Source organism: Xiphophorus maculatus, chromosome 8 (genome assembly GCF_002775205.1).
Source record: "Xiphophorus maculatus strain JP 163 A chromosome 8, X_maculatus-5.0-male, whole genome shotgun sequence".
Taxonomy (NCBI): Eukaryota; Metazoa; Chordata; class Actinopteri; order Cyprinodontiformes; family Poeciliidae; genus Xiphophorus; species Xiphophorus maculatus.
Genome location: NC_036450.1, coordinates 12,193,278 through 12,220,442, shown reverse-complemented (window position 1 = coordinate 12,220,442; position 27,165 = coordinate 12,193,278). Strand labels below are relative to the sequence as shown.

Here is a 27,165-nt window from a genome sequence, read left to right as displayed (position 1 = left end):
CAAAGTGTATGACTTAGGGTGCCATGTAAAATTATCCCTACCCCTAAAGTCTTTTTAAATTTTGTCACTTCACAACTCCCATGTATTTAGTTGAAAACTCTACCTTCCTCAACAATCAATGGAAAAATCTTGCTTGGCATAACGGCAGTCCAGCTCTTCCTGTAATTACTGGGCACATTTTTCATCTTTCCACTGGTCTTTAATGTTTTAGGTTTTGTGATGAACTCCAAGTCTTTGAGGTTGGAAGGCCTATCTGCAATTTCCCTAATCTCTAGCTGCCTCCCCAGATTCACTATAGGCGTTTTTCCACTGGCAAGTCGCGCACTAACCGGTTAATGTTCAGTTCGGTTCAGTTCGGTAATTCCCTTTAGAACTCCCTTCATTACTAATCCAGTTTGTCTGTGTATAATTTAAACTGTATTAATGCAGTTGTTGGTGAAGCCTTCACACGTTTGTTAAACTTCTCAGGGTGTAAATACTTTTGCAAGTCGCTTTATCTATGCACATTTGATTCCACAGTAACAGAGAAGGTCCAAACAAATCTCTGGGTCTCATTAGAGCCTTTTCCACCAAACTGTTCCCAGAGCTTCACCAAGACAAAATCTAAGCCGGGCTCGGAATCCCGTGCTAATCCAGGTCGCAATCGGACCAAAGGAAAGAACTCTTTTTAATAAATGCCACGTTTAAAACGTTTAAAACCAGAATTTAGTTTTGGGCTTTATTAAAACTGTAAAAACTGTGCTTCAACAATAGTAATTTGTCAGATTAGCATAAGAATAACAGAAGATGACCGTCTCTTTTCACAGCTTATTCTGAAATGATCTATCTCAGAGTTTAAGTAAGCCGGTTTACGGCTGTGGTCAGAGCTGATTATTCTCCTTTCTGACTCAGTTCTTCAACACAGGTGTGTTAATAAATCTTTCTCTAAAAGCTGTGTTAGATCAGGCATCCAAAAGCTCAGTTTTTTAGAAGTGTTAATAAACCACGTTGGTTATATTGGGGCATCTGCTTGCAGTAATACTTGGATAAATCCTATTTCTTTGGTTGAATTGCCTCCATTCTCAGAAGATGGGGGGGACCAAACAATAATTAGATGAGATGTTTATAATGATGTAATGACAGTGGTGGAAAAGCAAGGCAGAACCACTTAAAGACTGACCCTAGCACCAACTCCGGTGAAGAACTGGAACCTCTTGGTTTCCTTGTGATTTCAAGTGCAGCCACATGGCTGAAAGTCTGTTCGGAATGCAGTTTGTATTGTAAACACCAAAAAAAAAAAACGAAAAAAAACGTAGAATTGTACTTGAAAACATCAGAGAAAATCTTTGAGTTAGCTGTAGTGTTCTCGTTATTTCAGTCTTTTCTTCATGAAGCGGTCGAGCTGCCACAAGTGCGAATACAGCCACCACCTAAACTCCATTGGTAACTCTGATTGTTGTGTGACGACTGACTTGCGCACGTCAACACCAGCAGGTCAACAGTTCAGGAATTCGCTGCGTCCATCTCATCCGTCCTTGCTCTCTCGCACAGTCTCCACCCGCTGGATTAGGGCCTTGAATGTGGGCCGCAGTTTCGGGTCACTGCTCCAGCACTCCATCATGATCTTGTGAATCTGAAGGAGCAAAAGGAAGAAGTTAAAGCCACATTATGGTGACAATAAACACTAAACTTGTAATTGCTGCAGACCTCCTTTAGGCAGTTTTCAGGAGCAGGGAGTCTATATCCTTGTTTCAGCAGGTCGATCAAATGGTAGACGATCATCTGGCCCTGCTTTTCATTTCCAATTTTCTCCATGAAAACCTACAACACAGAAGAGTTTGCTCTCAATAATTGTTTAAAAAAAAAAAAAAAAAGAGTCCCGATCACATATGTGAGGCAGTAAAACTGATGGTTGTTTTCAAACTCAACTTGAATGAAGATATTTAATTTAAGTGTGAGGTGGGTAGTTAAACTAAGAACAAAGAGGCGCCGTACCGCTGGGGGGCTGCAGTTCTTGTCACTGTAGGTAAAGAGCTCATACAGAACGACGCCGAAGCTCCAGACGTCAGACGCTACGGAGAACTTGCTCTCTGTCAGCGACTCAGGGGCATACCTGCAACAAACAGCAAGACATTATTACGGCTGCGACTAACAATTATTATAATAATCCAATAAACGGATAAACAAAATTCAGCAGATTCTTTTAATGTATCCATTAAGAGATGCAAATAAAAAAATTATCCATTTTGCTCTTTACCGTTTAAAAATAAGGGCATTTAATTATTCACATCAATTTTCAGGCAGAAGATTAAATCCTTGAGCATTTAGAAACCACATAAAGTAGTCCTGTGGATGGATGTGGCATGAACACAAAAGATGAAATTATCACACCAGAAAAAAGATCCCGTCTTCCCATGTCACACATAGGGGGTTTGTTGCATTTTAGTGTTCCAGAATCATCATCCAAATCTCCGAAAACTTGCACTCTTCATACAGAATGGAGTGTCTTTCTATTAAAATTATATTATTTGATGCATGTGTGACAAACAGCACTCTGGACAAATCTATTTTTGATCTGCCTCACTGTTTAAAAAGATTATTTAATCTTTTTACATCTTCTTGACAGCCAGTCGCTGTTTCTCCATCTTCTTTTGACAAAAACATATGCCTAAACAAAAACAGCATAGTTGCTCCCCGACAGTCCTCACCAGAAGATGGGGCTCTCCCCAGGCTCCCTGACAGTGTAGTACTCCTTGTCCTGCGGCAGGACTTTAGTTAGGCCAAAATCGCCGATCTTCACCCTCATCTCGCTCTCCACCAGAATGTTCCTGGTGGCCAGGTCTCTGTGAATGTACCGTTTGCCACCGAGGTAGTCCATGCCCTGGAAGAAGTTCATGATTTAATCAGCATCAGGCTCATCAGCATGTACTTCAGTTTGTCTGCAAGCTTTTTAATTGTGTTACCTTGCATATCTGCGATGCGTAGTGCAGCAGTTTTATGGAGTCAATGTGGTCCTTGTGTTTGATGAGATAATCTCTCAAGCTGCCGAAGGGGAGGTACTCCATGATGAGACGAAGGTTTCTTCTACCTACAGGAAGAAGATGGTTGAATATGAATGGGATTTCTTTGTTTTCATGGTAGAAAATTAATTGAAAACAAAGGTAGTGTGAACATGTCATTGATAAAAACTTGCTGTTACACAAGAAACAAAATAGAAGCACTGTAGAGGGAAAGCAGTAAGTTTGAGAGGGAAAATAAAAACATTTTCAGGTAGTTGCCGAGGCATTTTTTCACACCTGCACTGTAGCACACTCCTTTGTATTTAACAATGTTCTCATGGTGAAGCGATTTGAGGATTTCGATTTCCCGCTCAAAGTCCCGAAGGTGCTCAGCTGTACTGTGCTGCAGCTTCTTCACAGCCACCACCTCCCCGGTGCTGTCCTGCAGCGGGTCGTACCGGCACATCTCAACACTGCCAAAGTTGCCCTGCAGCGTTCAGGCAGAATGAGAACACATTGAAACACCGGTGAGAAACAACCTTAGATTAATGTAAACAAAAGCTACATAAAGTAACAAGTATGGTACTGTGCAACAGAGTTGGACAATGCCTCATTCCAAAATATTTCTCCAAAGGAAACTGTTTAATAGATCTGGGCTAGTGGCTTAAATTAAAACATTATTTCTCTAAAATATGTTTCTAGAAGTATCTCTATTTCTCTGTAAAGATGGACACTTTATACAAACAGTTAGCAAACGGACTGCAAGTCCTTGTAGTCATGACAGCTGTTTCTGTGCATTCACAGAGAGTTTGGCTTACTTTGCCCAGCTGCTTGAGGAAGATCAAGTGTCTCTCCTCAAACTGTGCTGGCTCCTGGCTCACTGAGGCCCACGGGAAGCCAAACCCTCGGGTCCTGTTGGGAACCATGTCGCTCTCCACCAGCAATTCATAATCTGCAAAATCATGTTTCAAAAATGTCCTTTTCATTATCGGTAGCAAAAGACGTGGTGAGATGGTGCATAAAAGCTAAATGTTTAACTGTAGTCGGTGGACAAACATGTTGGATATTGCAGTTTGCTGCTACATCCATACACTTCCTGCTCACTGGTAGTTCACACAAGATAAACTCTTATTATAGACTCAAACATGTTTTCTACTTCTACTTGTTTTCCCACCTGGAGTGAAAAGACTGTTGAGGTCTCTGATGATTGTCCTGAAGGAGGGTCGGTGTAAAGGCTCATAGTCCATGCAGCTGTTTATCAGGTTGGCCAACTCAGTCCACTTTGGAGCCGGCAGCTGGTGCCTGTCCTCATAGAACAGGTTCTTCTGCAGATGCATACAGTAAGGTTCAGAAGTTTCACATGGAAAAATGATCAAACGTAGGTAACGCAGACATTAAGTTTGCAGAATCCATTGGGTATGTGTTTCATCACTTCTCCTGAGTTTGGGGAAGCGTTTGCATTTTTGTTCAAAATGCAGGAGAAATTAATTAAAATCAAATTTAACCATCACTGAATTCATTCTTAATAGTAAAACAAAGTCAATATTTATCAAGCATATATTTGTAGCTGTGGGACCTTTGAGGAGTCCAGGGTGCTGAGTGGTTTTTCTCCCCCGCTGCAGATCTCCCAAAGCGTCGTCCCGAAGCCCCACTTGTCTGTTGCTAAGCTCAGATTCTGGGGGTTTTCGATGCACTCAGGGGGCACCCACGGGATACGCTCCACCAGAACTAGGAAGCAGATGTGTAAGAAAAAGAAAAAAGGAAAAAAAGAGAAAAAACAGGAGTTACAGAAAGTGGAGGTGATCAGTGTCTGTACAGGTAGCAGAAGATCACACCAAACAGTTCTGGTGCCTTTTATTTTCACATGGCCTCACACAGGAATGACGTTTGCGCCTTCATGCGTTACGTGAAGTTTCTCACCTTCTCTAGGCAGAACGGTGATGCTGATACCAGGATCACTGAGCTTGATGAAAGGCAGGCTGCCCGTCTTCCGGTCCTCCTCTCTGATCAGCAGAATGTTTTTGGCACAAACATTCCCATGAACTACGCTTTTATCCTCCTGTAGAAAATAAATTGAAAACAGACTCTTTTTTTTACCGTGCACTAGAATTGTTGAAGGCCTCAAAAATTAAAATGACAAACAGTTAATTCAGAACAAGACAGACTGGATTTCTTGTAAAGTCTTACCAGGTAATGCATAGCCCAGGCTAACTGTTTGGCCACTTCTAGCTTCCAGGTGATGTTGACACAGTTTTTCTTCTTTTTCAAATAAATGTCCAGAGAGCCAAACTTTCCATACTCCTGCACCATCATGTCTGAAATACATGTAAAGACAAAGAGCAAGAAAATATATTACTCTGGTCCCTACAATTTCAGTAAAGTAGAGCAGCTCCACCAATAATTTGACAGTTTTATCTATAATTTCTTTAATACTGTGTCTAAATCTTTCAAAAGGATTCCAGCAATTTAGGCTCAATTCTTCAAAACAAAATTACACCAAAATTCAATAAGCAACTCTTGTTATGTGATGCATTCAGCTTCTGTCATCTTTTGCAACTTTCACAGGTGACGGTGTGTGTAAAAGACAAAAAATAGAGCAGAAAGGCTGGAAATATTGTCTCCAGACCTGTAAAAACTAGACTGTATCAAAACTTTACATAGACTGGAGGAAGAATCAAATGGAACCACATTTCTTTTAGTTTTAGATTTTATGCATCAGGAACTAATAAAATGCATTTCCTGTGGTTTGCGGGTATGGAGCATTCAGGTGTGTGTGTTAACCCCATGCCAATGAACTCTTCCACATAAATGGAGGCCATCTGTTTAACAACCACATCTTGACCCAAATTCAGTCATTTAACAGGACAACGATTCCAAACAGAGCAGCCAAGTCAGAGCAGAACGGCTGAATAAGGAAATGTTCAGACCTCAGTCTGATGGAAAAGCTGCCTTTGGACCATAAACATCAATGAATATAAAGAGTTGTTGAGAATTGTGGGTCCAAAACAATGGCAGAGGGTTAGAGAATAATTACTTAGTTCCAGAATATAAAACAGACCAACTCATTTTGAATATAAAAAAAAAAACACCAATCTGCCATAATTGTGTGAAAGGATGTTTTTTAGTTTTGGTGTACGTTACTTACTTTCGTCACCACAAACACACACACCATAAATGAGGAGTAAGTGCTTGTGGGACAGCTGGCTCATCATGCTGGCGGCCTCAAAGAAGGACTGAGGAAGAAAACAAGAACATAATTATTCCAATCTAAACCCTTGAAATGATCATTACTTAACTCATTCAACATGACCAACCTCTGAAAAACTACGATGAGCCTTGTCCAGAATCTTGACCGCCACATCCATCTGGTGAACCTCCCCATAATCCCCCAGTTCCTTCCTCACACCACGAAAGAGCTTTGTAAACGTTCCTTGGCCCAGACTTTCATTCTGAAACAGTTTAATTGCCATTAAGCCACTCTCAAAAAGTATGACATTCCATATTTCACTCAGACAAAACCCCATCAAAAACCAAATAACTGTCTCAAAATGAAGAAGCCTCAAACAAGCTCCTAATTTTTTTAAAAAGAAATAAAAAATTCAATATGTTTGAGGAAAGGAAAATTGTCATTTTTTCTGTTTCTGATCTATGTCAGAGTACTGTGTTTTGGCAAAAAAAAAAAAAAAAAAAACTTCATAGAGAAATTGAAAAATACGGTAAACTAAAGGTCACAGGAAGAGAAAGTCCAACATGTCCTGCAGGACTGCAGCTGATGCAGCAAAAATTGTTTATAATCAAAAGTTATTGCATACTTAGGTCTGCAACCTTTCTGTTTATTTTGTTTCTACATTTAGCATTATTATATTGTTATTATAAGTGTACAGTTCACGTCCAGATTTACACCGAGATATTTCAATGACATACTGAAAGTATCAAAAAGAAGAAGTTGTAACAAAGAGTCAAACCCAGAATGCAGAGGGCCTTTTCCAATAATTTCCGTAACTGGAAAAGATGTGTAAAAAATCTTTAAAATAGATTGTTTCTATGGAAATTTTATGACCCAAGATCCCACACTCACTATATGCACTGGCTGGATAAATTTGGGTTCTCATCCAGCCTTTATTTTTTTATTATTACTCTTTATGTACATATGGACACTTTTAGGGGAGTAGTTATTCTCTTTTACCATTTCCTACAGAGTTTCTGAAAATGTTTAATTAAAAATGTCATACACTTCCTAAAATAATTTTCTAGATTTTTACATTAGTTTATGAGATAATAGGCATGTGTACAAAATATTCCTGATACTGCACAGTACTTCCTGTAAATGTTTATCTTTAAATAACAGCTTATGATCAGCATAACCTCATTTTACACAATTTTTTAAAAAAATAGCTCAACCTTTGTATTTAAATTGAACCCAAGTGGAAGGAGTTTTGATGCAAAAAGATGTTAATAATCAGTAAGTAGCTCAAACAATGGAAAGTTAATAAATTGGAAAAAAAAAAGGAAATAAAAAAGTTTCTGAATTTTATGTTATTTTTAAATAACAATTATAGTCTGGAAAATTAAGCCTTTTCAATAGTCATTCAACAAAAAGTTGATTTCCCAGTAATTATACATCACAAGAACAGAGGTGTAGATATGGCCGTTATTGATAATGGTGACATTAAACATCGACTTACAAAGATAAGGTCTTCTTTGCGGATTTTGTGGAAAACCATCTGGCTGATGTGTTTGTGAAGTGATGGAGATGGAGGGACGTCTGTAGTTTGGTTATTTCTGCACACCAGCAGGTTGGATTTGTCTGTGGAAGCATAAAGATAAAGAGGACCTGGGGAAAAAAACCTTTGACTTTGAAATTTCATGCACATAATTTCAGCAAGACCACAACCCTTAGAGGACATTTATTTTATTTAGAAACAAGTTTCATAATAATAAAAAAAAGGATGGAAATTATGTGCAGAAATTATTTCAAAGACTGAAAGTAGTTGTAAGTATAACAATATTTTGGGAATGTCTAAGCATCTAAAGTAGTATTGGTCCACTGCAATATTCCAACTTTAAATTATTCAAGTGTTTCCACTAGCTGTGAATGAAAATATAAATGTAATTGAGAGAAATAAAGGCTTAAAAACATCAGTCTAGATTTAATTTATATATTCTGTTTCACTTGGTGAATTGAGTTACTTAAATAAATTGACTTTTCAGTAATGTTACAATTAATGTATATGAATATGACCGAAATTTATTGCTGACTTGTCTTGGGCTGTACTGTTTTCAGTATTTCTTCTTGTATAATGGTTTCATGTTCTTTTATGTGTGGGGAAACCAAGATACCAAAAGTACAATCGAGTAAACTGTTAAGACTAAAGTACAGAGATTACATATAAAAAAGAAAACAACAATTCCTAACGCTTCCCTACTCTCGGTATTGTTATTTTATTATGTTAATTTGAATTCTGACCTTTCTGGCTGGGTGGACAGCACCTGATGAGCTGGAAAGTGTACCCATCAGTGCGGAGCGCCTCCTTTTGGTAGCAATGCATGAGCTCTTTCAGAGAACCAAAGCTTCTTTTGGCACCGCTCAGGATGAACTCTCCCGACTCCGTCTTCACAATCTGACAATGTTTATAATCCACCATGGTTTCATACTGAAAAACAAAAACAAGTTTCCCTACATGTTTAATTATTATTCTTAGTAAATTAAATTTACAATTACTAAAAGCAGTGGTACTGAAGGTACAAATAAAAATGAAAGAGTAAACGATTGCAAAGGTATACAAAAATAGCCCAATTGCTCCCTCTAGTGGTTTAACATGTGTAAAAGCCTGCATTTTCTTTAACCTGACTTATACCAGGAATACCAGAAACTGAATTACAAACAGTAAGAAAAGAAGTAAGGAAGAGAGGAAGAATGGAAGACACAAATAAAGGAAAAATGCAAAAAAGAAAGTGCAACAACAAGGAAATAGTGAAGGGAAGAAGAGAGGCAGAAAAAAACAGAATGAAGAAATTAACAGGAGACAACAAAAGGAAAGCTGAAAGGGAAAGTCTCAAGAAAATAAGAGCACAGAGAAGGATGGACACCAGGAAGAATGACACAATGAAGGACAAGGAAAGTGAGCAAAGACAAGAATAAAAGCGTGGAGGAAAAGACACTTGAAATAAATGAAAGAAAAACATTGGATCATGAAGATTTTCCTGGTATGTTTCCAAATTCTGCAGTAATCCTGTATAGAATTGCATACTTAAATCAAACATTTAGTGCAACTAAAAACAAAATGTTGTCCTCCTTGAATAATAGCTGTTACGTAATCCTGGAACCTACTGGTTCAAATGAGACGCAGGGGAACAAATTCAAAACATCTTACCCCAACAACAAAGGACATGAAGAATTTGTCATACTCTCGGGGGCTGCAGCGTAGGATGTAGAGGCCTTGATAGTTACCCAAACGACGCAGCTTACTAATTGTAAACTCCATCCTGTGATCAAAGAAGCAAAATGTGCCCTTTGCGTTAAAAGGTTTGTGGTTGTGAGGGCATGACGACATGCTTCATGTGCTGGTTTAGTAAACAACAGAGAAACTCACGATACAGGGCCATGGCAGTAACTCTGAATGCACTCGAGAAGTCTTGGTGGGGCAACTTCTTTACACAGGTAGTGATGGGCGTCGGCGACCAGTCGGTAGTATCCATCAACCAAAGAAACAAAAGACAGGGCCTCGGAGAGCAACTGGAACTCCAGCTCCTTTGAGATGCAAAATAAATAATTCAATGGAACTGTTATTCTGCACTAGATGTACTGAAATCAATGTAAATTTTGGGCTACATAAATTTATATTTTTGCTTTTTCAAATAAAAATGTGAATACAAGGTAATTACAAAACTTAAGCTTTACTGGTAAAACGTTTTTGCGTCCTTGAAAATGTAATTTAAAAGTTCATCCTTCTTACTTATTAGAAGTACTTAACGTTTATGCCATATGAGTAATTTTGCACAGCACTGCATGAGTTGCAAAGAATATTAAATTTTGAAGCTAATATCTCATCTTAGGCTCCTTCTCAACTACTTTGATTACATCTGTCAATAATTTTGCAGATATTTTGCTTAGGGAACAGATTGCTCTGAGTAAAGCCTTAATATTTCTGCTGTTGTCAAAGAAGAGACACGACTTACATTCAAAGTTACAAACAGGTTTCCTGGATGTCATGCATGTGCAGTAAATTAGCTCTAGACTCTTCATCAATAATTACATCTGAAAGGTATTATAGTTATTAGTAACAGCTGTGCAGAAAGGGGGAAGCACTGTACCAAGATCTGACTGTCCTGTCTGGTGAGGGAAACGATGCGACTTTCTGCTGAGCCTTCCTTGCTGCCCTGTTTGATGCTGATGTCGATCACCTCTGGGAAATCACAATATATCTCCAGCTCCTAGTCACATAAAAGGTAAACACAGGAATTTTTTTTACTTGTCCCCTATGACTCGACACATCAACATCCTCTGGGTTTTCATTAAAGCCTTTACCTCCTCTGCTCCCTCCTCTCCTTTTCCTTTAGACCAAAGGATGCCCTTGTTGCCCATCACCACGATGGTAACCTCTCGTGAGGACAGGTCAGTCACTTGGAAGCGCTCAGAGTACACAGAGGGCAGCAGCATCTCCAGGTTCATCAAGTATTTGAGCTTCAGGTTGCATACAGTGGCTTTGCACTCACTGAACTGCTGGATGAACCGTCGGAAGCGGTAGCGGATCCTCTTCCGGGTCAGCAGGTTGTACTCTTGGATGCGGTTCCTCATGCATCTGGGGAGGAAGGACTTGTAGCTAAAGCAGGGAAGGGGTCAGGCGGGTTTTAGATGGAGATGAAGGTGAAAAAAAATTAAAGATATTTCATTCAGTGAGGGGGAGGATTTGAGCACCGCTAAGACCCTCTTGACTCTGATTGGTTGTTTCTGACTGAGCACTGTATTTCTGAAAATGGCTGCAATACCACAGGGAGGAGGCAGACAAGCTTGATTTTTTTCAGATTACCGTATATATATCTCATGCTATACTGTCACAACATAGTGACAGTTTTAACATATATATACTGTATATATTAAAAAAAACATATTTGTAAAGGTTACACACTGCAGCTTTAATGGATGTATATGAACTATTCAGTGCCAATTCGTGGAGAACACCTACCAGTTATACATAAAAAAATGCAGTACAAGCCACACTATATTTGTTACAGAGTTGCTGTTCAGAAATACTTTTATGCAAGAAAACTACAGATGACATTTTAATTTCAAATACTAGTATGGTGCTTCCAAAAGAAGCCTAATGATGTCGAACATGGCTATCCAATTACCCAATAAATTAATGAATTAATCAACAGGGGAGTTTCCAAATTTGTCGGAGCTGCAGCTCTACGTTTCATCAACATTTCTCATATTCACTCAGCAAATGAATATGTGCCAGAATGGGTCAATGACTGTCTTTAGTGTGAAGCGTTCCTCTGGATGGTACAAGCCATTTTTACCATATTAAATGAGGAAGTATCCAATACCTGGTATCATTGTAGATATCCACCGGTGACAGATTGCTCTCTTTAGCTAGTCTCATCATGTCAAGAACAGCCATACCCAGGCACTCCTCCTGAGATTCATGGCTGACCGGAATATGAACCCAGCCATTTAAAAAGTCACTGCGCCACTGCAACAGGTGAAGGATTTAAAAAGTATAAATATTAAAAATAAATGTAGCAGTGAAAGGAGCAGGTCAAACATGTTATGTTAGCAGCTCGCTGTGTATCAGGAGACAAGATACCTTAAACCTTTAAACAACTACTGTGCATATATACATACAGCAAAAACTTTGTAGCTGCTCATGGTGACAAAGTAACCCTAGAGATAAACAGTCAAACCAAAGTGGTGTGGTGTGTGTGCATGTGAGGTTTGCACAAATGTGAGGACAAAAAAAGCAGAAATTATTTTGAAACTCAGGCATATACACAAAACCACAGGCCTGTATGCAAAGACTCATGCAAACACATGGAATCCTAAAACGAGTCTTGTTCCTCATTTGCGCTTCTTGAAAACTCTTACTACTTCACTTCCTGTTTTCATAGCTAAACAAAACAAAGGGCTGACACAGAGGACATGCAGACTGCCAGTCAGTCAAAGAGAAGGAAATAAGAAGCTATCTCCACCCAGCAGCTCTTCTTGTCATCTTATAAAGGGTAAATGAGAACAAAAAGAGAAGTGTTGGAGCTTCAGTAGAGAAGATTAGTCCTTAAGCAACATTTTCTGCTGTAATGCATGAGGCACTAAGACAAACCTGAGCAAACAGGTAGGCCATGACACAGTCATCCATTACTGGGCTTTCCATCTCTTTGGACAAGCCATAACGATGGGCGTAGAAGGAGCTACTGCTGTTATACCAGCCTGGAAAATAGTATCTGGACAAAAAGCATATCAAAAAAGAAAAGAAAAATCAGCAAAACTAGAAAAAAATATTCACCACTGAAACAAGTTTTGTTTTTGTTTTTTTTTTTTTAAATTGAAGAATGAAAACCCCTAAAGTTTGCTACCTGATTCTGAAGTGCAGGTTTTCACTGGCTGAGTTGTGCAGTTTGAAGATGTGATTAGGAGGAAAATATATCCGGTCATTTTCTCTCATCAGGCAAAACAAGCTGCAGTACACCGGGCTAATTCCTGAAAGAGAGAACAAATATCCTTAAATTTTTAGTTTAGCTCCAATATAAATGCCATAATGAAAACTAAAACGTGGACTTATAGGAAAGTATGACATTAACCCACCTTTTTGATACTTAATAAGAAAATAAGGCACCTTTGTCAGCTGTCTGTATTGGTACACTTAACCAAACAAAAGAAAAATCTTAATTATTATGAAGACTCACATGCAATAGCTCAGGTGCTTAACAGGAAAAAACATTTTGCTAAAACTTCAGATTTTTTATTTTACTTTGTTGAATTTGTGGCTTACTACATTCAAACCTTTTCGTCTCAAATCTACAGAAACACCGCTGAACATTGTGAGAATTCCCCAGAGAACCACCAACCACCTCGCAAATGTAACCTCAGCATCGCTTCAATAATAAGAAAACCCTGAGATGCAGTGAGCATTTCTTTATTCACCCAAAGATTTGTAGTATATTTTAACAGGCTGATATTTTAACGTTGTCTGATGAAAAATCCCTCTGTTTTCTGTCAGTTGCAAAAATCTCTAGTTTTGCAATAAAGGGTGACAGATCTAATAACGACAACAATCAGTGTGAACTGTATGTGTTTCATCTTGTGATTACATTGTAAAAGTGACAAACTACTAAGAATTAAGTCCAATTGTCTTTGCATTATTGTGTCTTATGCTCCCACTGTTTTTCAGTCTGCACCAGAACAAAGTAAGCAGTTTTACCAATCATACCAACTGGAACTGGCAGACAGAAAATGTCATTGTACCACAGGAAGCAGTCAAGTGTGAGGCAAGTGCAAGAGATGAGAAGTCCTGCTTAAAAGGAAGTAGCCGAACCACAACAGGGGAAGTAATGTCAAAGTTTGAACAAGTCAAGTCCCATGTTCATTAAGATATGAAATGCCTACATATAAATTAAACAACTGAACTGGGTGTGTTTACTATAAAATGAAGGAAAAGTATAAACAGTTAGCAAAAACTTACAAATATCTTTAAGATTAAGAACACATTTATATCTGACGTCCGTCACTTTGACACCTCTAAATCAAATACAGAGTAATGGCTTTGCTCCAGAAGTCCAAGCAAACTTAGCATACAGTTTAAGGCAGTGATGGTTTGCAAAAACAATGCCCCAACCTTCAGACAACTCACAGAACACTGTTCAATCATCTGGAAATGGAAAAAGCATCTGCACAACTGCAGATGCAGCACGGCAAAAATTTCAGTTCCTAGATGTAAATCTGGTGGAGACATAAGACTAGAGGCTTAGATTTGCATTAATATGGTGGTTCTGTGTAGGGGGGTTAAACACAAATGCCCACCACTCTGCTTAGTTTTTTATTTGTAAGAAAATGTATAAATCATACCTCCTTAGCCTTCCCCTTCACAAAAAAGCTCTATATTCTATTGGTCTATCACAGGTAATCCCAGAAAATGCATTGAGGTTTTGTGGTTGTAATGTGAGAAAATGTGCAAAAGTTGAAAGGGTATGAATTCTTTTGCGAGGCAATGTTTATACATGCACAGTCAAATTGAATGCATTGTGCTATTTTTAGAAGTTATGTAACATGAAATAGAAAATAAAATGTTTTGCAATGTAGCATACATTTTGCAGACATCACTACGTAGGAATGCAGTGATGTAAATCAGTTAATTGCATGATAAAGTAAAACAAGCTCAATATTTTCCATTTGCATGATTTACTGTTTTTCTCTTCTCTTTCTACCAAAAACGTAATGACAAAAGTTTCAAAAATCTAGCCCTTTTTTGAAGGACAATTTTGTTTACAGAGCCTTTAACTTATTTTATTACTTGTTTTGTTTATTTATTTGGATATTTAAAATGTCTTCCAGTTCCAGAGTTACTGTTCATTAGAATTTAAAGTTTAATGATCGTTGCAAATGTGTTCTTGCATTATTAACATACATGATGGTGTCATTGTATGCTACAAGCCATTACCATGTTATTGTTACATGTTGATACTGTTTTGTTACATGCCTATTCAGGACCACCAGAACACAAACTTAACAAAGATGTCTGTCTGTAATCGTGCCCAACCATTGAAAACAATGTCACACGTGTGATACAAATGTGGTTCAACCAAGAAAGAGACAAAAAGAGAGAGAGACAGCAGGAAAGACAGACGAGTAAATAAAAAACAGACTGAGCTGCAGAGGAATTCAATATTAGAGGATAGAGAACACAAGGAAGAGCAAGAGGCAAAACTTGTTTAACATATCAAAAAAATGGGGCAAGAGATTGTGGAAGAAGAAACACAGGCAAGAAGCAGATCGAAAACAGAACACTTCCACATATGAGTTATCTTAAAAAAAATTAAAACAAGATGTGAAAGCAGACTGAGTTCAATAAAGAATAATAACTATAATCAATGGAGCAACAAAGAAATTGTTGCTCCATTGAGCAACAAAATCAAAGTACTTGTTTGATTTTCTTTGTTGTGAATTTCTGGAAATAATAGATACAATATTTTTTGTTTTCTATAAAAAACAGAAATGCTTTTTCCATTAAATTACAAAGAGAACATTGTCTAAATGCTAAAAGCACAATCAGGATTTTTCAGCAATACAAGATGCAGTTGGCTGCAGGGAAATATTTTTAAGAAGTTCTACTCGCTACCAACCCAAGAGTAAAACAGAATAGCATTAAAGCAAAGCAAAAGAGTTTTATTGTTTCCAGATGTGTCCTTAACGGACTAACCACTGTTACAGCAGCATCACTACCCTGACTCCCACAGATTTGCATGTAATACCTCCCGTTTCTAACTGTCTAGCAAACTTTGTCTGTACATGATTATGAGGAAAAGTTACAAAAAAAAAATCACTTTTTCTTAGTGTAGTAAAACAAAAAGTCTTGTCATCTTGATACATTTTCTTTGAAGAACCAGAAATACCCTGAAATCAGATCAAAAGCTCCACCTGTTTCAGCTTTTTACCATAATTTTACTCTAGAAATTATACTTTAGTATCCAGTATCTTAGTATGCCCTGCTGACTGCCTGTGGAATCTGTCCATTACCGCAAGGGTGCAGCGCATGTGTGCCACTCTTTATTCATGTACAGTCTTTAGTTAAGGGGGCATTTGTAACTACGTGTAGTGAAAGTGGCTATAGTCAAAGGACACCTATAGCCAACACTAGAAGTGAAAATACCGGTCATATTTGTAGACTGGCTGATACACTGAACTGCTTCTGAACTTTACAAACTGAGACTGAGATGTACATACTTGACAAAAAAACATGGAGGCCTTAAGACCGCGTTAATATATGTAGGTTGTCATTCAGATTTTTTAAAATGAAATTTATGGCATTTTAGTGCACCCTTGTGCTGTATTGTGTTGTACCATCTATGTTTATAGCAAACAGTGTTTAATATATTGTCAATACTAGTTTGTGTTAGGGCTGGACGATATGACTGAAAAACGTATCATTATATAAGCGTTTCCTATTTGCAATCTCGATAATTGTCAATACTGATATTTATTGATTTGTTGTTTGCTTTAAATATCAGAAATACTGGTGGACTGACCATACACTTTATCCACAATTTTCACTACACGTATTTGTTTATTGATTAAAACAAAACAACACTTTCCGATCCGATCTAAATGCTATGATGCATTTAGATCAGGTGTGGTTCCTCAGCAAGGCACACAAACACCATCAAAAGCAGAACCAAACAATCTTACAGGAACAATAAGATGTGATGTTAAAAATGAGAACACGATGTACGTAAACACTTAAAAAGTTGCTAATGCAGAACAAGAAATATGTAAACGGAGCATAGTAAGTAACTGCCTATAAACCCAAGATGATTGTTCGAGAGTGAAACGGATTGGAGTTTTTGGTTTTTTTTGTGCAAAAACCATTAAAAGATTTGCTAAGTAAAGACCTAAATCAGCTAAACAAATATGACAGTTGTATAGGTTAAATCTGAGAAGTAAAATGCTAAGGGAACTCACCACAAGCTTTGGCAGCAGTGATGCACAGTTCTTCTGCTACATACTCTCCCGGTGGAAATGTGAGGGTGTCTTCTGAGCAGCTGCTCCTTTCTTCAGTCTTTCCCAGGTGGTAAAGGTGAAGAGTTAAAGTAACTGCCTTTACTTCCTGCTTGGGGTCAGGGTCAGTGGATAAGCCGTCAAGTGTTGTAGGGTTGGAAGAAAGAGGGTCCATGTCTGTCAGCAGAATAAAGGCCATGTGCTCCTTACTGAAAAACTGCAACAAAAGGAGAAATAAGTCAAAAATAAGTGAGTGAACGCAGCAGTTCCTGAAGATGTGTCTATTTATGCAGTTGAGTCAGTTTCTGGCTCACTGCTGGGCAATAAAGTTAAAAATATTATAGAACTCCTTTGCAGAATACTCACAATCTCGATTTTATCCTTATTTTCCAAAATAAAAACCTTACATCATAGCAAATAATTCAAAGAACATACTGAGCTTGAGCTATTTTCCAGGGACAAAAGGGGGAAAATCTGCTGTGTAAAGCTGGTAGACAAACCCAGAAAGATTTGCTGCTATAACTACAGCAATCGGTGGTTCTATGATATTATCTGAATGACATTAATGCAATTATATGCCTCACTTTTTATGTTTTTAATATGTAAAACAGTTTTGAAAACCATATGTCATTTTTCTTCAATTATACTGTACCATAAGTTGGTTTATCTGATAAATTCCTATGAAATAAGTCCAAGTTTATGGCTGTAATATGACAAAATGTTAAAGTGTCTGCAAGCTTTTGTAAGGGACAGTACTGTAGTGCTAAATATTTTTAAATCCTCTGTTTTAGGTGACACTGACATTGCTGAGGTTGCATGGTTGGAAGCTTAAAACAAGTCTATAGAGAAGAATGAAAAAAAAGACAGTTCACTAATTTTTGTTGCTGTTTACACACCCAAAACGTTTATCACCAAGCCTGCAGACAGTGAGTCAGATGTGTGTTATCAGCCATGCTTGCTTGAGTTATGGATATCAGTTCAGCCACATTTTACTGCTTATCACCTCTCGGGTCCACTGGCAGCTACAAGTGCCTCCTATTCAACTGACATGAACTGGGCAATTCAATCAAAAACATGTTGAGCTTCCTTTAAAGTTACAACACTGTTCCTTGGAGAACTACAATAACTTTGACAAACTTTCAGTCTGTATCCCTTAATTCTGATAGAGCACTGCAATGCAAATTAAGTGCATCAGTGCTAGATTAAGTAAAAGCTAGATAAAGATGACGAAACAACATCATTTGACTATTTTATTATGTTTACATGCATGATTCCATTGTTACTATAGTTAGAAGTACAAATGCAATAAATTCTACCAAACAGGAAAACATTTGAAGAAAAAAAAAATTGAACAAATGACTCAACAGCAGTTTCAAAATAGGTCAGGTTAAAACAAGACAGAAAACAAAGGCACAATATAGCCACTGACAGAGGAACACAGCTCCAGCTTTAGCAGCTCTGGGTTAATGCACGATCCCCAAAATGGGTCAGGCAGGCAATTATCATGACAAAGTTGCTCATTTCAAAAAAATTTGAATACTTTTTTTTTCAAAAACAGGTACTGAAAGTGAAAGAATTGAGAATATAACCACTATAAACAGAAAAAAGATCAATTTCTAACTAGGTCTAACTTACCTAAAGTTTTATTGTTAAGCTCGACCAGGAACATCATCATGATGTAGAAATTGAAATACTCTACAATGCTCTGCACACTAAGTCAAGCAGATTTTGTAGGTATAAATCTTTTCAGCTCACACCCCTCTAATAAACATTATTTAATATGCAGAAAAAGATTTATATGTTTGTGTGCACACATTAATTCATCTGTACCCTTTTCTGCATAGTAAATTGTATTCTCTTTAGAATATGAAAGCTTCTTTTAACCATCTTCATAAAAAAAACATTGAGCAAACTGTAAACAAAGAATGAAATCTTCTCAGAAGGCTTCATCGGCCATTACATGCCTGTTGCCATTTTTCCCATATAAAAGCCTTTTTGGTACATTTCCAGGTTTTTTATGGGAATCTCTCTTTTTAAATACAGTTGACCAGCTGGAGATTTTTCTTTTAACCCCTACTAATTCTTTTTTAGTCCTGTAAAACATAGCAAGGTATGGTAATTTTCTGATAAATAACTCATTTAGTTAGTGGCTGCTGTTTTTCTCCTTTATTGCCTTAAATGGACAGCTATCTGGTTTCTGTGTGCATAGGAGCTAAAACGTATATTATCAGACAAAAAGCAAATAAAACATGGATCATTAATATCCATATTATTGGCTCAACATTTCAAAAAAAAAAAAAATAAGAAACTCAAAATTTCTACTTTTGTATACAGTATACATCAGCTATACTGACAATATTATTTCACTTCACCACAAAGGAATCTAAGTGGTTGATCCGACCCAAACTTCTGGTCCAGTTCATATGTCCAAGGATATGTGCCCCAGTAGAGCTGCAAAATATGTCAAAGACTGCAGCTTGGAGATCTTGGATTCAGTATTTGATAAGTTACTATATTTAAGTGCCTTGATTTTTTTCTGCTCTGCATGACAAGAATATTTTTGGCCATTTCTAATTGAGATTTTTGCGGTCTTGAAGACCCACAAGCTCAGAAGAGTGTTGTGGACATTGTAATGGTGGAAAAAATATGAGACAAGTGGTGAAAATGTGAGGTAAAACGCAGAAGTTATTTAAATATTTAACAATTATAACAAAATTGCCTGTTTTTCCGATACTTTGCAGTTGTACCCTGTATCTTCTCAAGCTAGCTATACCTTTAGTATGCCAAAAATCAAATCCAAACAATATATAAAACACTGAAGTTGTCAGGTAGAGAGCCCGCCATTAGGACCTCAGATAAGATCCTACAGTGACTGCTGAACACTCTAAAGACTTCAATGGATTTCTTTTTGACTTAAAAATTTGTGAAAACCCACAGGGCAAAATGCCAGCAATGAATCAGTTGGTTTCATTGATTTATGCTGATAAAATTATTTAATTCTATGATGTAATTTGCAAAGACTGCATAAAAAACACATGATAGAGGTTTGGCAAAGTAGAAAACAGCAACACCTCAGAAAAATGAGGCATGGTCCTGACAGGAAAGTACCTTTGTGCTTTTCTGAGAAAAACTTGCAAGGTTCTGGTGTCCATAAGGGAAAAGCTGGCAAAGACAGTTCACACTGACTCATAGCTGAAAAGGCCAAAATATTTCTCAAGTGACATAGAAAACTCCAACAGCAACAGTTGTCAACAGTAGCAACCCAGGCAAACTATGTAAAATAATGATAGCGATTCAAATAATGCTTTTCCATCTTCTCATTAAACCTCCAATCACTTAAAAGCATCAACACCTTTGAACTCAGCCTATGTCGCCTCAAAAGGGAAATCCCCTTCAAAGACTGATATAAAAACAGAAGGAGGAGTCAGCAGTAGGGGAGTGTGACGGTACTTTACACACCATCTGTATGCTACAGAGAAGCCGTGCAAAACAACCCGTCTCAAAAATGTTCACAGGCCTCACCTCAAACCAGCTGTGCTATCTGCACCATCGTAGCCAGAAGTCTTGTTTGTTGTAGAAGATCAACGAGTACAAAATTTAAGATGTCAAATCATACCAAATGTAGCCCACCTTAAAACCAAATGCACAACTTTGATTAGTATAGAGCAGATCACTTTTTTAGGATGAAATATTCAATCTCAAAGGGAAACTTGTCTCATTATGTGGTGAGGAAATGTTTCCGGTTTCCATAAAAATCTCAGAAAATATAGCAAAACGTAGCTATTGGCATATAAGATCAATCTGGATGTCTTACCCTTAAAATACTAAATAAAACTTCCCATTTCCCAAGTCATGTTATTGTCTATTTCATAGCTTAGATGCTGTCACTAACCGCAGACACATAACATAAACACACCCAGCGCAGTGTGCTATCAGTTGAATCTCTGTACTGCATCACTTTTATGCCACCAAATGACAGGATAGATCATTTAAGCTAAAGTAAACAGAAGTAACTGTTTTGGTCACTTTCAGGAATGTTGTCTAAAGTTCATATTGCCTGTTACTGGTAAGGCTCGCCTTCTTTGCTTATGCAACAGTGTATTTGTTTTAGAAAGTTTACAAGTTCCCAAGCATTTCTAGTATGTAGTTAGCCTGCACATATTTTTTTTTAAGCAAGAGTGATTTTGATTTCTTTCAAAGATGCATCAATCATTCATTCAGCATTTCTTTTGATCCAACCTGTTTGACAACAGCAGATAAAATATCAAAATATCTCTTTTTTTTCAGTCTGTAGAGACAACAAAAAAAAAATCATAAAAGCATTTTATAAGCTTAGTACAGGAAAAAGCTAAATGTAAAATCAAAGTTTAACAAAATAAATGCTCCAAAGAAAGTTAAATCAATGTAAAGACAAAATTAAGACCGAACTGTGCATAAATTAGATCAAGCCTACCTTGGTAAAATCAACAAATAGCCATTTCAATATAGCACCAACCGCACATATTTTAAGTGCTTTGGTTGTAATTGAGGTTATGGGTGAACACAAATGACACACACTGTGACTAAAAGTAATTGAGCAGTCAGCGCTTAGCGGAAAATTTTATGCAACATAAATTGAGGTAGAGTCAAATGTTTGCAAAGGTCAGTAGACAGAAAATTGTTGTGCATATAAACGTAGTTATTAATACATCATGGACTTATTTATCCCAAATGCCTATGGGTTAATCGAGTAAAAAAAAAAAGAAAAACTCACTCATTAAAACTGTGCTCATAATATAAAAAAAGTATATAGAAGATGCGGTGATTTTCAAATAAGTGCTGCAGCAATAATTTGCCAAACATTCAATCGTGCCTGGTTGTAACTAACACTATCAGTCTTTATAACACTTATACTGAATCTGATCAACTGACACAAGCATGAGCTGCAGCTGTAACTAAATCTGAATTTATCCTAGACGTTTTTATTTTTCATAATTGAAATGTTATATTGATTTGTCACTGATTTGACAACTGAATATCCACCCTCTCTACAATTCAGGTTTTTCTTACGCCTCAAATGTCCATTTGGCAACAGGAAACAGTTGGCCTAATCCTGTCATATTTCAGAAGACTAGAGCATACATAAATTATTACATTCTCACACAATTGACTTTTTTTGTAATTTTTTTCTAATTACAAAAAAATTAGAAAACTAAGAAAAATGTTTTCTTAGTGTAGAAACATTTTGTCTCCTTTCAAAGGCGAAAACAGGATATGGGTTACTTTTTTCTTCGAAAAATATGCTTGCGTAAAAGTCACAGGACATTTGTGGTGCTATGTGCTTTGAAACTAAAATGAAGGCAAATGACGTAAGTAATAAAAGACAAACACTTTGTGACACACCAAACATTTTCATTCTAAGGCTATTTTTTTTGCCCTCATCTTATACAAAAGCCCCCACAACAGTCTTATTTATTAACTATGTCCACATTAAACACTCTGATTGGCCAAAAAGTGCAATATAACTTTAAAATGCTTTAGTTACACTTTATTACAATACAATCAAAACAGAACTGCACAAAAAGTATTCAGGTGTGAGGATGAAAATCGTACTGCAGCTATTGGGAGTCCTTATAAACAACTAAAAGCTTGTTCTACGAGAAGTGTTAAGAATGACAAGAATTGTAGAGATGCTGATTTTATTACAAACAAATTTTAAAATAAAATAATTATTTATTTTCTTATTTGTTTTCATTTCTTGCCTTTTTCCATAGTGCATAAATTTTTTTTCAGCATATACACATCTTCAACAAAGGTGCTGGGGATATTTGCCATTTGGCAAACAAAAAAATCGTCACACCTGAATAACTTTGGCAAAACTTTTCACATTACATCATCAATGAAAAACATACAGAACAAACCACAGAATAAAGCCATGAAAGTAAGACGGGTGTGCAGGAGTTTCCTTTTCCTGCACGTGTTCATACTTGTTTTCACACATTGCTTACTATGGTTTTAAATCAAAGTGAAAGCATTGCTCTGTTAAAAGTTAAAACAAAACATTATGGAAAATCAGCTTTTTGAAATACCTTGATCAAAAACCAATTAAGTTCATTCTGAAATTATTTGATATAGATTTTTAACTCAGTCCTGGCAGTGTTGGACAAACTGTTCAACATTACCAAACAGGAGTTTTAATCACCCAGGCTTACATGACAATAACTGAACATCTTCCAGGCAAAACTTTGCCGTGTCTTCTTGTTCCATTTTAAACCTGTCAACCCCCTTTTTTGTAATTGCACCAGCTGACAGAGAAGTTTGCTGTTCTGACCTGAATAAAACTGTAAGACATGATTTTAGATGCACCAAGAATGTACTTTCCCCTCAATCATAACTGTCACCATTGTTTTCTTCCAGTAAAACCCAAAATGAAAACTGAAGTCTCTTTGTCAAATGAATCAACCCTGCCTACATACAAGTGAAACACTACATCAGAAGAAGAAAAGAACATATGTGCTGGAGAAACAATAACTCCAGCACAGATTGATGTGATGAATGTATACTTACTGTATCCTCCAAGAGGTCCCTCTAACAGATTATAGAGTCAGAATAAGAGTTCATATTAGTGTTATTTGTCAAAACTGATTCAAATGTTGCAAACTTTAAAGCTTTAACACACAAAACCAGAATAAAGAGACATTCTCAGGACATCTGAACTGGAAACAGTTTGTTCTGAAGAGAAACAGACGAGCCAACTTCTGAAATTAATCATCTATATAGAACATCACTCCAGTCAAATAAGAGCATTGTTTAGCAATATGACTCAGGTTTTCGCTTCAAATGTCTGAAACTGCCAATTATTTTATAAGAAAAGCAAAAACGTTTGTCAAAACCGCTTAAAGACTTTACAAAAAAGCAAGATTCTTTGAAAATAAAATATTAAATCATAAAATGCATGTCTTTTGCACAGTTTTAGTTCACATAGAAAAGGAAGAGAGCATTTCTATAAGCTCTTCATCTGCAAATGGATAATTCCTACACAGATGAAAACATGTGAACTCTCTGTGATCCTTCTGGGACACATTTCCCTCATTTTGATATGCTTGCAATGTTCTCTTGAATGTCTCCCAAGCCATTATAGAGATTGAATGAGAATATCTCCAGATCTGGGGTAAGTAGTAGCAAAGGCTCAACTAGAATGACCACAGAAATGCTGAGAATGCAAACAGAGCAGCATAAAACTGACAAATAACATGCTGAGATGATCAAAGATGAAAAAAACTGTTATGTTGGATATTTTTTGTCCATAGAGAACTGAAGAAGCTTATGTATTATAATGATTAATATTTCAATGACTTTCAGCATGACTACAAGTAGGACATTTAGGACAAACTCAAAGTATGTACCACAAGGCAAATTATTAAAGAGTCAGCCGATGGAAGACGCGAAAAGGAAAGATGATGAAATGGAGAAGTTTTCTGTTAAATGGAGATTAAATAGGTTGCAACTAATTTTATAATGCTTTTAATAGCTAAAAAGAAAAATAAACAGACAATAACAAAACTCCAGAGATCATCTCCTTCCTAATACACCACCTGAACATCATCACATTACCCCAATTTACTGACTTTGTTAATCATTTAGCACAATAATCTTTCATTGGCACCCAAACAACTCTATTATTACTAAATCAGCCACTTTAATTCATTCATAATTTTTTTTAATTTTGCAGTTTTGATCATTTTGTGGAATTTCATCCCGTTGCATCGTTGGTACAGACAACTGATTTCCTCAGGATGTTTTGTACTGACTATGAATCAACTCACACCTGCCAAGGGGCCATTTCACTTTTTTTTTTTTAACAATTTGGATTACTTTTTGGTTGCTTTGGCTGAATGTTTTAGGTAATTGTCCATTTGCATTATGAAACGCCATAAACATATCAATCTGTTTGACTACATTTAACTGCATTTGAACACCTCAGAATTCAATCGACTGTTTCTGTACTATAATCATTACCACTAAACATTAGTGTCTCAGTGCCACTGACAGCAAAAAAAACCGCAAGCCATATTTTACAAATAATGTGGTATGCTTTTTATCAGGAGATGCTCTCTGCCTTCTTCATACTTTTTTCTTGCCATCATTTTGGTAGAGGTTGATCTTGGTTTCGTCTGTCCAAAGAATGTTCTTCCAGAGCTGTGCTAACTTCTTTAGATGTTTTTGGCAAAATCCAATCTAGCTTATTTTATTCTTGAGGCTGAGGAGTGGCTTGCACCATGATCTGAACCCTCTGTGTGCTTTCATGCAGTCTTCTTTTTATAGTAGACTTGGTATGTTGGTATACCTACCTCCTGAAGAGTGGTGCTCATCTGGTTGACTGTTGTGACTTAGGTTTCTGGAAATGATTCTGCAATCATCCATGTTGTCCTCCATGGACATCCAAGTCATTCAGTGCTTTCTTACTTTATCAGATTGTACCAGACGTTGAATTTTTCCACTTCTAATGTTGCAGCAATCTCTCAAATATGTTTTTGTTGTTGTTTTTGCAGCTTAGCAAACATAGTTTGTTTCACTTGCATGTAGAGCTCCTTTATCAGCATGTTGTCAGCAAAATCTTCCAAATGCGAACACTACACCTCAAATCAACTCCAGGCCTTTAATCAGCTTAATTGATAATGGCACGACAAAGGAACTGCCCACACCTACTCATGAAAAAGCCTTTGAGTCAATTGTTTAATTACATTTTGAGCTTTAAAAAGAAGATGGCACATGTTAAGGAGCTGAAACTCCTAAAACTTTCATCCAATTTTGAATGTGGATACCAGGAGAGTCTGAGCATTAAACCCAGGCCCATTATAGAAGTATGATTGAAATGCTAAGGTAAACAGAAATCTGGTAAGCCTGTCAGTGTCCAGATATATAAACCTAACAATTTATAATACATATAACAAAACCAAGATAAGAACCAATGAGACATTACACAGGAGGAAGAGGTTATGAAGTCAACCACTGAAATTCAAAAAGTAAGTGAAATGACATGGACAGGTGATTTTAAAGGTTATAAAATGTGTATGACTAATGCATTGCGGAGACGATCTCATATGAAAATACATATGATCTAATTCCGCCTCAAAACTTAAAATAAGTGCATTTCTCTGATTTAGAATTCTTCTACCAATTTAGCACATCTCATTTGGGAATTTCCAACAACATATAAAGGGCATAAAATGAGATGTATAAGTGATGAATGCACATTAAACTTCATTTAAATTTGGAAATGAACAAATATAGCAATACAAAACAACTGAGCTGTTCGCTGCAGAGTTTTTAAGCTGCTCAAGAAAGATTTCCTTACTTTCAGACTTATGATGTCAGAGCATATTACCACAACAGTTTTTGACCAAGCAGTTGTAGGCATTAAACATTATACTAAATGTTGTTTAGTAGTAAAGCAAAAGTGTTAGTGTGTAGTACATGTCTACACAACTGATGTCAATGCGTGCATATTGCTCTGTCACAGTTTTTCAACTTAAAAGTATAATATTTAACAGTAAAAAACAACGTACAATTGTATTACTTGACTGTTCCAACCACTAAAAAAAGATAAACATTTAACAAATTTGCTAGACGTTTTATGACAATATCTCAAATAAATGCATCAGCATTTTTGGGGGGGTAATTTAGGGGGTTAAAACATTTCTCAGCTTTCAATGTAAATTCAGGGACATAATTAATTATTAGCGAGGTTCGGTTTTTAAAACGCTGCAGCTGTCTAGATCGATCAGAGTCAATCGTTTGTTTTGACATGCTTGTTTAGACATTTTGCATTTGTACCGACGACCTGTGCAAATTATAACACAACCTCATGAATTCAGTTATATCTGAGTAAGTATTTTTGGATTAGTTTTTACCCTGACGGATGATCATATGACGACCGTATGACCTTGAACAACACAGCCCCTTGAACAATACAGAAAATGAAGTGTTTTTACAATTCTCTCTTCAGTTGATGAGGCTTATCTAATTGGTTTGCCAACATTTTCACCCGCAAAACGGACAATCAAGTTACAGAAACAACAACAAAACAGCGCTTTTACACCTCAACTGAGAAGCCAATAAGGAAACAGCGAAGAAGGATGGTTATAGCGTAACACATGCATTATAACGACCAAACTCTTACCCAGCTTGCCGCAGTGTGTTGCTGCTCTGAGTTTCCTCAAATGAACTCAGGTCGGCGTGAAGTCCAGCTCTCGACTCCCCATTAGCTAGCTATGCTACAATCCCCAGTCGTCGACAGCCGCTCCGTTAATTTGTCCCCGGCTGCCATTCTGTCGCTCCCCGTATCTCTTCCTCCACCTTGTTCACTCGGCGGAAGGTGTTTGTTTTTTTTTATTACGACTTGCTGCGTTCTTCGAAGTAAGAAACAACAACAAAATAACACGAACCCAAGCGTACAACCTCTGATAGTTACTCCCGTCTACTGCTTTGACTCCGTCC

General features: G+C 36.9%; 1 protein-coding gene across 1 annotated transcript; it reads right to left on the bottom strand.

The window, feature by feature from the left end:
• Positions 1 to 97: 97 nt before the first annotated feature.
• LOC102224189 (tyrosine-protein kinase JAK2) lies at positions 98 to 27,153 on the bottom strand. Its single transcript, XM_014472896.2, has 24 exons — positions 26,849 to 27,153; positions 16,651 to 16,903; positions 12,552 to 12,675; positions 12,299 to 12,419; positions 11,529 to 11,674; positions 10,507 to 10,801; positions 10,293 to 10,412; positions 9,572 to 9,729; positions 9,353 to 9,464; positions 8,446 to 8,632; positions 7,664 to 7,785; positions 6,293 to 6,427; positions 6,124 to 6,211; positions 5,166 to 5,293; positions 4,899 to 5,037; positions 4,555 to 4,706; positions 4,153 to 4,303; positions 3,797 to 3,930; positions 3,276 to 3,465; positions 2,943 to 3,067; positions 2,688 to 2,860; positions 1,975 to 2,092; positions 1,687 to 1,800; positions 98 to 1,612 (listed from the first exon to the last, which is right to left on the bottom strand). Exons 2-24 carry the CDS (start codon positions 16,883 to 16,885, stop codon positions 1,505 to 1,507), a joined length of 3,375 nt encoding a protein of 1,124 aa, XP_014328382.1. The 5' UTR covers positions 16,886 to 16,903; positions 26,849 to 27,153; the 3' UTR covers positions 98 to 1,504.
• Between the last annotated feature and the right edge of the window lie 12 nt (positions 27,154 to 27,165).